The 12,508-nt window shown below is 38.3% G+C and overlaps 1 protein-coding gene across 2 annotated transcripts in view; it reads right to left on the reverse strand.

Moving 5' to 3' along the window:
- Positions 1-9,576, reverse strand: part of pde8b (phosphodiesterase 8B) — a 54,977-nt gene extending 45,401 nt beyond the window's left edge. Inside the window, exon 1 of one of the 2 annotated variants that reach the window (XM_042394373.1) lies at positions 9,387-9,576. In XM_042394373.1, the coding sequence (XP_042250307.1) occupies positions 9,387-9,437 (51 nt within the window). In that variant the 5' untranslated portion in view covers positions 9,438-9,576. Of the gene's footprint in view, positions 1-5,124; positions 5,935-9,386 lie in introns of those variants that run through there. The other variant, XM_042394371.1, reaches the window with a different exon arrangement.
- Positions 9,577-12,508: the final 2,932 nt, after the last annotated feature.

Here is a 12,508-nt window from a genome sequence, read left to right on the forward strand (position 1 = left end):
GTAAGGAGATGATGTCTAGATGAACACAGATCTTAACAGACAATGACGAGCGTCTGAAGAGTAAAAAAGTGTAAGAATCATTTGTAAATATATAAAAGAAGACGTCTACATGTCATGTATGATTCAGGCTTTGAGAACATTCAACTTTGTGAGAACAAAAATTTAAAATCGGAAAGTCTTTATAGGTCATCTTAATATCATCTTGCTGAGCCTGCTTTAAGCTGAGTCTGAACACATCTTTTCCTTTCAAAACTCTTGTACTAGAATCTACACTGTTATACTCTTCAGACGCTCGTCTTCATTACTGTGTAGTATTCTTGCCCCTTGACTGTGTGTTAAGATGTGTGTTCATCTAGACATCATCTCCAACCAGCATAACTTATGTTTGTTGTCATCATGACGTTGGTATTCTCCTACTGTTATTTGTTGCTGACGTGCAACTTTATGTTTTCTCATGTATTTTATCACTTGTCCTGCATATTTGCTATTTTATCACGTACTTTTTCCCCCCCAAAAATAAACAAATAAACAAAGATAATCTCTAGAAAGATAGTGTCATGCTAGAAGAACTATGTTAATTGGGCTTGGTTTGATCGGTTTGCTCTCATCTCTTTTTCCGAACACACAACCTGTGTTGTCGATGATCATTGAACTTTTGTACGTCCAGATGAGAGGTTGTTACGACGACACTGATAAACTGCCAATTCAGGCTCTCGTCTGTATATTCTTATAAGTCGCTAACTGTGTAGGAGGCCCTGTAGGCATATCTGTACGGGCCACCAGCATCAGCTCCTTCACATGTGACTGTTCACACTCCTGCTGCACTGACCAGAGGGGTAAACAAATGACTTGTGTTTATAAAACATGCACACACACACACACCAACACACATGGGAGCGTGATCAACACCATGGCAGATTATCAAGATCCTGCAGGGAAAGGCAGATGATTTTAATAATAAATGGTATCATTGATCCTCGCTCCGTCCTCGGAGATAGAGAGGAACTGAGGGGGAGCGAAGGAACAGCTGACAAACCAACGCACTCTACATACACACACACACACACACACACACACACACACACACACACACACACACACACACACACACACACTGTCTGTGGCACCCTGAACTCATGATACACATCTATAAAAGGTATAAAATCACTGGACTTAAATATTATTATTATTATTATTATTATTTCCCGATTTTAATCAGTAAAAGACAGAAAATGCTATCTATCTATCTATCTATCTATACTGTACATGCACGCACACACATATACACACCATACATAAACACATATACAAACACATATAATCTACATACACGATTTTCAAATATTAATATATAACATTTAAATTAAAAAGAGAAATAAATAATCTAGCACCATTTCTATATAACTTTTCCGAGCCTCGGTGGTATCTATACTAGCTCCGTTTAATTTGATGATGAATATTGCATGATTCAAACGTCTAATAGACTGTAAGACCATTGATTCATCAATAGAGAATGAAGGAGCTGCCATCTTAATGCCAGCAATTTCTTTGCGGCCGTACAACCAGCGAGCCGGAGACGTTTCTGATAAGTTCCTATCGAATCTGACATATAGAAGCTACAGTTTGGTGTTGTTTTTTATATATGATGTGTGTTCACTTGAGTCAAATGAAACCTATGGATGCATTTAAAACGTATTAGTTGATCATTCAAGCTACGGGATGAAAAGATAAGAGTCCCCCAGACTCTACTCCAATTTATGGTCTTCCCAGACACTGAGAGGTCTGTGCTCCAGGCTTGTGTAATCCCTGGAGGTGTGAGTGTTCTACTCTGTAAAATTTTATAACATGATGTTTTTGGAAGTTTAAGTAATGTCTCAATCTGGTCATAAAGTGGATGATCTAGAGTTCGGGAATCCCCAGAAATTCCTACAGACGACAGAGAGGATCTAAGCTGTAAGTACATAAAGAGAGAATTACTTGGGAGGTTATATGCATTCTGCGGGTCTTGAAATGATCTTAAACCTCTACCATCTATGATATCACCGAGGCAGCAAACGGTTGATTTTCCCCACAGGGATAGGGAAAAAGGATGTCATCTGTTCTTAATAGACGGTTATGAAAAATTGGGGTTTGTCTGTGCCATTTTGTTGTCCATTTATTCAGGTTTTCAAAATGTCGCCAAACAGAAATGATTCGGGCTATTAATGGACCGAATTTCTGTTTGCACTGCATAAGAGATAGGTCTGTATATACTATCTCCTTGAGAGGAACTGGTGTTATAATACTGGTTTCCCTGTCTACCCATGGGGTCGTTGAGGAATTAAACAAGTTTGTTATAGAACAAAACTGGAAGGCTTGAAAGTACAGTTTAAAATTTGGAATCGAAAGGCCTGTTCTCTGTAGACGGACTAATTTAATTCTTGACTACTCCCAGATGAACCTCTTGCTAAAGCAGCGCTGATCACGGATAAGAGAGGTGATCCTAAATCACGCCAAAATGTCAGATATACTTCTACTTGCAACCTTCTGGCTGGACTTAAATATTATTACGCTACTACAACATGTTGTATGAGTACTGCTGATGATGAAAAGCATCCTGTTTGGATGACTAAATATTTTCATTCAATCCAATGACTCATATCGCGCCAATTTTCTTCCATATTAGGACCAAACAAGACAAGAATATGCCAAAAAAATAATGAAAAGTGAGAATTTAAGAGCATGAGACTTAAACCTCTCAAGAAATTACACAATATTTCAAAAAAAACGATCCACAAATGTCAAATAAAGCCAGTTTTATTAAACAAAGATCTAAAAGTATAAACTACCTTTACAAAAATCAAATGTTTGTTGTTTCAATCTTCCAGTATGTCTGTTACATTTTGTAATATTATCCAAATCTCATTCATGCTTGAATGGGTTAATCTGTTCTGAGGGCCTGATGACATGATCATCTGCTACACTACTTCCTAACAAAACACAGCTACATCCTCTAGGGTTCAATCATAAATATGAAGAAGTATCTGTTCACATGCTCCCTCATGAGAGGGATCCACCAACAAGTAAAAAAATACACAAATAATATGATAAGACGTGTATACAACTCCACAAGTTTCTGATCTTCATTCTGACTGTTTGTCATGACTGGGCTACTCTCAGTTTTCACTTTGATGTTCTCAAAACTCACATTTCATATATTTATTTAATAACTAATAACTTAAATTTGGTATATTAAGTGAAGAACATCTCCCATGTTAAATGTATAAATATCTAACTTGATTTTTTAGTGCTAAAGTTGCCTTGTAGACAGTACTTTGACAAAAAAAAAAAAACCTTAAAAGGTTAGATTCACAATTTTTCACGTGTCTTAAAGCAGCAGTCAGGTGTCCATATGAAAAGTGAAAGAGGTTTTCCTCGCTGTAATCATTCCTCCTGTTCATACTGGCTATTAAAAGATCCCCTTCAAATGTGCTTTCAATGGAAGTGATGGAGGCCAAAATCCACAGTGTCTCCACACAGTCATTTTCTGCAAAAATACAACTTGATGTGAAGCTTATATGAGGCTTCAACAGTCTGAGTTAGTCATATCAAATGGATATCTGCCACATTTACTCTTTTTAGCATCAAATTTCCTCTTTGTGTTTCCTCAGACAGTGTTTCCCTGTTGAGCTGCGGTGGAAGTAACAATAAGAGGAACTTTGGCACTAAAAGTACTGTAACGTTGAAAGATAATTTGGACGGCTGAAGCTTCATATTAGCTTCAGATAAACTTTTGAATACATTTTTACACAGAAGGAGGATTGTGGATTTTGTCCCCCATCACCCACATCAACACTTTGTAAATGCATTATGAAGAGATCTTTAAATGTCAGTATGAACAGGAGGAATGATTATGGAAATAAAAATCTGTTTCAACATTCATTTGGGCTCCTGACTGTTGTTTTAAGACAGACTTGAAATATTGTGAACCCATCTTTTAACTCAGAGTCAACTTTTTTAGCTTTTTCCACACTTTTCTTTGTCATGGAGATTGTGTCGCTGATTTTTAATCACAAAGCTCACCCGCTGAGGAAGACCTTGAGAAGTGGTTGAAAGCTTGTCAAACAACTTGATTTTTGTTTTGTAGCTTATTAACTTGGTTAATAAATTAAGTTTGATGATTTTTAACTTCAAGGCAAATCTGCGGGATGCCATAAAAAGGGAAAATAATTCTTCTTTATTGTTATAACTTCAGCGCAACGCCATAACCGGCTAAGCGGTTAACTTAATTTAAGGGATGGACACAAGTTGTCAAACCACAAGCCACTTTCATGCACGCTTTCTTTGCTTTGTTCCTTACTAACCATCTTGGATGCACATTTTCGCTCATCTGACAATGCGTTCAGCCTCTGAGAACCTTTGCCCAGAGGCTGTAGGGCTGCGCTTAGGGATAACAAACAACAATCTGTAAACAATCTTTTGTTATAGCTTACATTTAGAGTTTACTGCCTCATGAGAGAGCTGATAGTGACTGAAAATGCAAAGTAGGGATCTCTGGCACAACTTCACCTGTACTTCCAAGGTACATGGAGAAGGGAAATAGTCGCCATGCGACACAGTTTATTGTTAAAGTTGTTCTTTATACTACAAGTTTTGACCTCTTCAGAGAAATAAAACCCTGCCAGACAATCACAGGACATAGATGTTGTATTCTTTACAGTCCAGTTCAAGTCAGATCCTTGCTAAACTGCATCATTTTTATCCATAAATAACTGACTCTGTTATTCTTCCTGTCATACATGCATCTTAAGGAGAAATATGCCACAGTGTGAGTAGTGAATCATATCTGATGTTTTACTAACACACACCACTGTCATCACATGTAGGCTAACACAGTCAATTATTATCACTATTGAAACACTAATTGCAGGCTGCAGTGAATACGAGGAGACTGATTGAACTACAGTCATTACAGAATTGTAATTTGACAGGCTTGGGCCTCCGCTGGTAACAAACAAACAAACAAAACAAACAAACAAAAAAAGGCCTCCTCACATGTGATTTTCACTCACGACCCTGGTGATGATGCTGTGACTGTGCATCGTTTTTGGTTTTTATTCCAACGCGCCCCACCACTAACCGTACCTTGACGCTGGTGTGGCTGGTCTGCGTCTCGGCCTCGATGCGGATGTGTCCCCCGCTGTTCTCCTTGCGATCCCGGCACGAGTTGTTGCGCGAGTGCCGGCTCTGGTAGGTGATGACGGAGGGGATGGTCTCGGCCGCATCGGTCTTGATGAACAGCCCGTGTAGCGTGGCCGCGGTGCCCTGAGAGATGGTGGTGGTCTGGTGGGGGGAGTTGGATTCGTCTGAGTCTCGGCAGTAGATCACCCCGCTCTGAGAGACGTGGATACTGGGAGCGCAGCCCATGCCTCAGCGACGCGCCTCCGGAGTCAGATCCCAGATAATAAACACCGACACTTTGGTACCACCTTCTTGTCTTCCACAGCTGCCTGCACACAGGCTGCTGTTTTCTCCGGGCATCGGCTGCGGGCTCAAGTCGCTCTCTCCTCCACACACCTCCGGTTGAGCACATTAAGGGACGGAAACGTGAGGTGTGGATGATTCTTTAATTCATGCGTCCCGTGAATCCGGTTCCTCCTCTGCCGCCGCTATTGTGGGATCTTGGATTTCGATGTCATATTTAGGACAAACGTGTTCCAGGCTATAATCTAAACCTTGCTGATGGCCTGCACCGCCCGCTAGCGCATCAATGAAATGACCCGGACTAATGACTAAAATTAATAAATGGACTGGATCACCTGGCTGCTCTTATACACTTCTTGCTTCATATCCGGCTTTGTATGTCATCCTCGCTCATCCTCTGTGACATGCTCGCATTTTAGGCCTGTTGGGAGTAACTGGCTTTATGAAACCTCTTCTGTGTCTCTACTTTAGTTATTCTGCTTGCTGATCATTGGCCACGGTCCATCTCCTCTCTCTCTCTCTCTCTCTCTCTCTCTCTCTCTCCCTCTCCCTCCCTCCCTCCCTCTCTCTGTCACACTAACATTATATCACTTCTCTCCATCATGACCCTCAAGTCTCCCCAGAGGCTCTGCTCTGACTCCACGGGTCATTTAAAACCTCACTATGCTGAATTATGATAGAAAAAATAATAAATGGTAGAAAAACACGTACTGTCTTCTCTTTCAACTTTATTTAGATTTCTTGAGCACATAGTGTAAAAATAGTCAGAAATAATCTTATCTGTTCTGCCAAAATTGTGAACTGTGTGCTCAGGGTGACCCACTGACATCTGACCTCTGACAATACTGTTAGGTTTTAAAAGGGAATCATAAGCACCAAGATTGTGACATAATAAAAAAGGAAAGGGGTCACAACTGATGATTATTTTCTTTATGGATTAATCTTCCTATTGTTTTTTTTTATTCATCAATTAATGTCTGAATAAAATGTCAAAAAAAAATGAAAAATGTATTTGTCCGAACAATCCTAAACTCAAGATACTCTGTTTACTACAGACGCCTGTTTGCTTAAAATTATACTTAAATGATGAATCAGTTATCAAAATAGTTAATTAATAGTTCATGAATCAATTAAGACAATTAGACAATCAATTAATTGGCCAATCAGCTAAGCTTTAGATTAATTTTACTATAAGGTACCACATACTAATAATGCTGAGTTTATGAATTGGAACAAATAGTTTTGATTAATTGTTGCTTTAACTGTGACCTTTCTTTACTCAGCGATGACCCCTCAAAGAGGTATATGGACACGTGTAAAGTCAAAGGAAACAGGAATAAAGTACGTGGACAGTGACGCCTGTTTCCCAGTTGTGAGTGGAGCATTTCAGTGTCTTTTAGTCAGTAGTTTTGGTTTTTTTTTTTTTTACAGCCTACAACTTTATTGTTTAGATTCACTCTCATCACCATCGTCTCCAGCCACAGCAGACATCTCCCCAAATCATCCTGAACTCAAACACCTACTGTATGTACAATAAATACAGCTTTTATTTCTGTGTAATATACTCCTCACAGTATTTTTAGCATTTAGCTTTTAGCATTCTTATTGTGCTGATACAACTATACCTGACTGGTCTGTGTGTTGTTCGGCCACTTTGTTACTGTTTAGCTGTTGATTTATAATTGTCTGGTTATCTATTATATTTGTCTGGCTGTGTAAGATTATGTACATATATATATATTCACATGGGTTAGCTTGGTAATTATATCTGTATTGTTGTTAACTGCTTGTTGTCAGTGAGCCAGGTAAAGTCATTCTGCTGTGAACCTCTTGAGTGTGTGGTTTGAAACTGACAATAAAGTTATCCTTGAACCTTTATCTGTTTTTAGTGAAAAGCTCTGATAAACTCACTCTACACTACGTGCTCAGAACCAGACAGACATAGTTATCGACTAGCTGGTGAACATAGAGGAGTGTCTAGCAGCTAAAGAGCCAGATATTTCCCTCAGGAGTTGGTGGAGAACAAAAACAGAGCTAAAAGGAGCGTGAATATTGAGCTTATATTCATCCGGTGACCACAAACACGACTCCACATGAATGATAATGTTGCTCCGTAACTGCTGGATGTGTTAAAAAGCAAATGTTTGCTAACATGTCCACCATAAAAAAAGACTATGTCAGTGTTGTGTTTAAAGATTGTTTCTGCCGCCTTCTAGTGGCCAATAAATCAGTTAACGCAGGTTAAATAATGTTGTACTTGATGTCTAATTAGCCTTCAAGCATACAGTTATACATTTTTGTAAATTGCTAATAAAGTTCATGGGTTTTTTACTATCCAGTATCCACCCAACCCGTAGTTGTAAATGTTAGTAAGTTGTTAAAAAATGGAAGATACACCGGCCAAACTGATTTTACACAACCTTACGATCCAAATGTTTGCGTCTTTGGCGTATTACTGTCTATAAAATCTTAATAAATGTCTCTAATAAACCATTAATAAAGTTATTTATAACATATTAAGCTTTGAAAGATCTGTTATAAAGTTAAAATATCTTCTTAGCATCACAGGAAACACTGGATCAACCTGTGAAATTTACCTATCACTAAACTCAGTTCATCTGTCAGGAAACAGAAGTATGTCTTAAAACTTAAAAGATTTTTTTCTATAATATAATGTTTTCTGCCTTGAACAGAGTTCAGAGAAGCACTTTAACACTGCATGTAGGAGCAGGCCTGGCTTGGTTGGGATTTTAGCAAAGCATATAATTTCAGTGAGTGACACTGAACAGACTGTCAGCATCACTTCATCCACAGTTTAGCCACATGAGCCACATAACCATACAAAGAGTCAGATTTGATTTATTGACTCTCTGTGGATCCCTTGGGACAGATACCCTAGAAATAAGAGATGGAAAAGTAGTCCGAACACTGTCTATAACTCAAATGTACAAAATGAAAGATAAAAAAAAAGCCACATTATAGGAGCTGCACTGTAGCATTAAGGTAAAGAAGGTAAACCATATCCTTAGTTGTCTCTCTGATTAATTTGTATATGAGTACACTGTGCATTAGAGATCTTATTTAGCATGCTCAGCACTATTAAAATATCTCCTGTTGAGACTGCAGACCGCCCCCTGGTGGCAGGCCTCATACATTTATTAACTGGTGTCCAAACTGTAAATAGTAACCAGCTCTCTATCAAACCAGCACAGTCTAGTGAACATAAACTGCACATGCCCCAAAACATCCTCATACATGTCAGAGATCACTATCATAGCTGTGAAATTGTCTCTAGTTCTTTTTAAACATTTAAGCCTACAGCACCTATTTTTTTTTTGTGTGTGTGTGTATAGCCTGGCAGACCACAATTACAAATTTCAGCAAGTTGACAAAAGCTGTCAACAACTAGGCTATAATGACCATATTAGCATATTACCATGATCACCATATCATCCAACCGTTTTGATACTGTTTAAGCACATACATGCACAATTTAAGAACACATGTTTATTTTAGTCATAGAAATCAACTCCAGATATGTTTTTCTTAAGTTCTTGAGCTTTAGAGTTGTTTACTTTTCTTTGGAAATAAAAAGCAAAGTGTGAAGCAAATCTATTTTCATCAATGAGAACCATTTAGCAGGAACTGCCGGACAAAATAACACTATATGTAATGCTAGAGGACAAAAGTTGTGCTCTAAAATAGAATTTTTCCTGTCATCAGTCCACACTCTCTCGTCCACATACTCTGCTCCATATCTCCATTACGCGCGTAAATTTTATTGCAGTATTACAATTTAATTTTTGGCTCATTAAGGATTAAAAGATGTGTGACAGTTGTGTTAACATGAATTACCCTATATGAACAATTATATGCATTAAAGTTCAACTTTTTTTCCAAGTTATTCCACTAGAAGCTCCTACCTTTCGTGGTCCATTGGGAACAGCACTTTCCTCTGTTGACAGTCCACTCATGTCTTAAAGCCACGATGTTTTGTCCTTTAATGTGAAGTTAAAAATAATGGGGAATACAAGTTTGAACAGTGTACACGGTACATACATACGCAATATTGCATCTGTTGACCGCTTAAATAGCTGCCGAGGGACTTGGAGTCCGAGCGGTGGATAGTTAGTTAGATGTCGGCCTCTGAACTTCATAACCTGCCTTCAGCCTCGGTGTCCGTGCGGCCCTAGTGTCCTCACAGTACAGCAACTACCACACAACAGTGGTGCATCAAGTATTCAAATATTTTAACTCGAGTAGCCTAAAAACATCAACAAAACAATGCAAAAAATATTTAAACGGAAGTAAAAGTCCTGCATTCAGACTTTTATATAATCAGTGGTCGAAGTATCAACTCAAGTGTTGTAGGAATACTTGCACTTTCCATTTTATGCTGTGATTCTTCATTCTTCTATCTCACTACATTTCAGTGGCAAATATTGTAGTTTTTACTCCAATGCATCCATCTGAGAGCTACTACTTCACAGATTAAGATTTTTCATACAAAACATATGACTAAATTCAACCCTAAAATTAGCTCCAATTTGCTGATAATATTTATCCACGTTTACTCAAGTAACATTTTGAATGCAGGACTTTAATTATTATACTCCATGTACCAGGGGTACAATAGTGTATTTGTATGTGTATGGACATATGAAGATTAATGTATATTGTGTGTATCTTGTATTTTTCCATATGCAGCTGTATGCAACATCTTATCTTATCTTATGAATAACACATGTCCATAATGTGTTAAATTGTCAAAATGTATTAAAAATGACAATGTATATGCACTCTATGTGAAATTAACAATAGCAATACAAGTTTCTAAAAATACTCAATTGCAAATAAGATAAAATAAGATAAGACAAGATCAGATAAGATAAGATAAGATAAGATAAGATAAGATAAGATAAGATAAGATAAGATAAGATAAGATAAATCTACCAAAATAACCTATAAAACAACAAGGGCATCAACTAACTTTTCATTTTCGATTAAGCTCACCCTAAAAAACCTAAATTCTGAGCCTAAACCTGTCAATTATTTAAAAGATTAATTGATTATTTATCAATAGACAACACATATTGAGCCCAAAGAGTGATGTGAGCAAGATGCTGAATCTGGAAAAAAGAGTTTTGTATTTTGAGTAAGAAGTGAGGCCACAATCAGAGACACAGCAATGATGTGATGATGTTGTGATGAAGTGGTTGGTCAGTGAACCTCAACACAAATGAATCCTGTTTGGTTGAAGTGAACATAGTGAAGTGGACCACTTTTTAACCTGCATTAACTGGTATTTCTGGCCACATGGGGGCAGCAGAAATGACCTGTAAACACAACACTCACATGTTTATAATTGATATGTTGAACTTGTTAGCAAACAGTTGCTTAGTTCCACATCCAGCTGATATGGAGCAACATTATCAGTCTGTTTTAGCTCAGTTTTTGGGGAAATATCTGACTCTTTGGCTGCTAAATGCTCCACTATATTCACCTGCAAGTCAACTAACAACAACTAACTGTATCTATTTGCTGTTTGGTGCTGGTCAGGTAGTTAGCAGTCAGGTTATCATTTCCTGTGAACTTACCTTAAAGTGCAGTTCCACTGATGGCCACTAGATGCTCCAACTGACTCCCATTCAAAAAGCGCCAACTTCTCTTTAGAAATAGTAAGTCAATAATTTTTTTCAACGAGTCATTATGGTCTCAATCTCTAAATTGAGGCCCTCTAATAAGTGTGCTGGTGGTCATTTTGGAAATTATTTCTCCGTTAATAAGATTTGAAGACTTTTAGTGGCTTTCATGTCTGTTATGTGGCTGTTGATTGACAGTTGGCTCACCTGCTGCTCTCCCCGGCTCCGGGACTTGCACTGGGTCAGATTATTGTCACAATATTTCAGTAAGGTTAATGTTACTTGATTGTGATACCAGCCCTATTAGCACAATTTAGCTAAAGTAGCTAACGTTAGCCCAAGTGTGAATCAGTAAGTTAGCGTTAGCTTCAGTCCGAGGTAGCGGAACATGTTTCTAGAGCGTGAAAGGCATCATCCTTCACTCCAATCGGAAGAGATGGCACCGACAATAAGCAGCAACTCTGGGCTTCAAATCGGCTCCAATGCAAACCAACATATCTTCATATACAGTCTATGGTTGTAGCTAAAAACAATGAGCTGAAAGATGTTGAAATGCTTCATTAAGTTGAGGGAAATTGCAGAGTTGGTGGTAATTCTCTGCGGGTTTGTCACTCCAAGCGACCCCTTTCATGTACAAGCAATGTGATCCATTAATAAAAACTAATTTAAGAAACTGATTATAGCAGCTCTAAGTTTGCATGTGAAGCCTGTCAGAGAGAGACAATAAATATGTGGAACGATATTTCTCTGAAAGGCAAATTATTTACATCCAATTGCACTGTTCTTTGAGTTTGAGGGCACAGATGTGTGTATAAATGACATTATTGCCTGGCTGTAGAGAAAAATGGGTGGTTTTGCACTTCATGGACAAAATTCATGGTCTGTCTGTACCAGCAGAGAACAGTAACCACCATCATCTGATGGGGCACTGAGTGCATCGATTAGTCTCAAGGCGCAGAGACAGTGCCTTGTTGAGGCTAACCAATAGTGAAGTCTGTTCGTGGAATATGCACATTTTCATAGAACTGGGAATGAGGGTATGAGGATGACGAGTGAAGGGGTTGGGTTGCTATAAATATCTCTATACCTGAGAAGCTGCTTCAAAGCTTTTCATGGGAGATCTGAAAAGCTATTTCACCGCACAGGCAAGAAGCGTTACTTTTAATTCCGGACCATGACAGAGACGTCAGTGACGATGTTTCACAGCCAAATGATAAAACCTTTTGCTGTGATATTTCCAGATTATGAACCATTTTTACATTTTCCTGGAAGGAGGTTTCAAAGAAATGTGGATGCTAGCTGAATCAGTCATTCACAAGAGATGAGGTGATTGTCATGTTTTATGGTCTCTGTCAACACAGCAAAACCAGGGCGAGCCGTCAGCTGCCTGTGTAATTGAATTG

This window comes from Thunnus maccoyii, chromosome 19, assembly GCF_910596095.1.
Source record: "Thunnus maccoyii chromosome 19, fThuMac1.1, whole genome shotgun sequence".
Taxonomy (NCBI): domain Eukaryota; kingdom Metazoa; phylum Chordata; class Actinopteri; order Scombriformes; family Scombridae; genus Thunnus; species Thunnus maccoyii.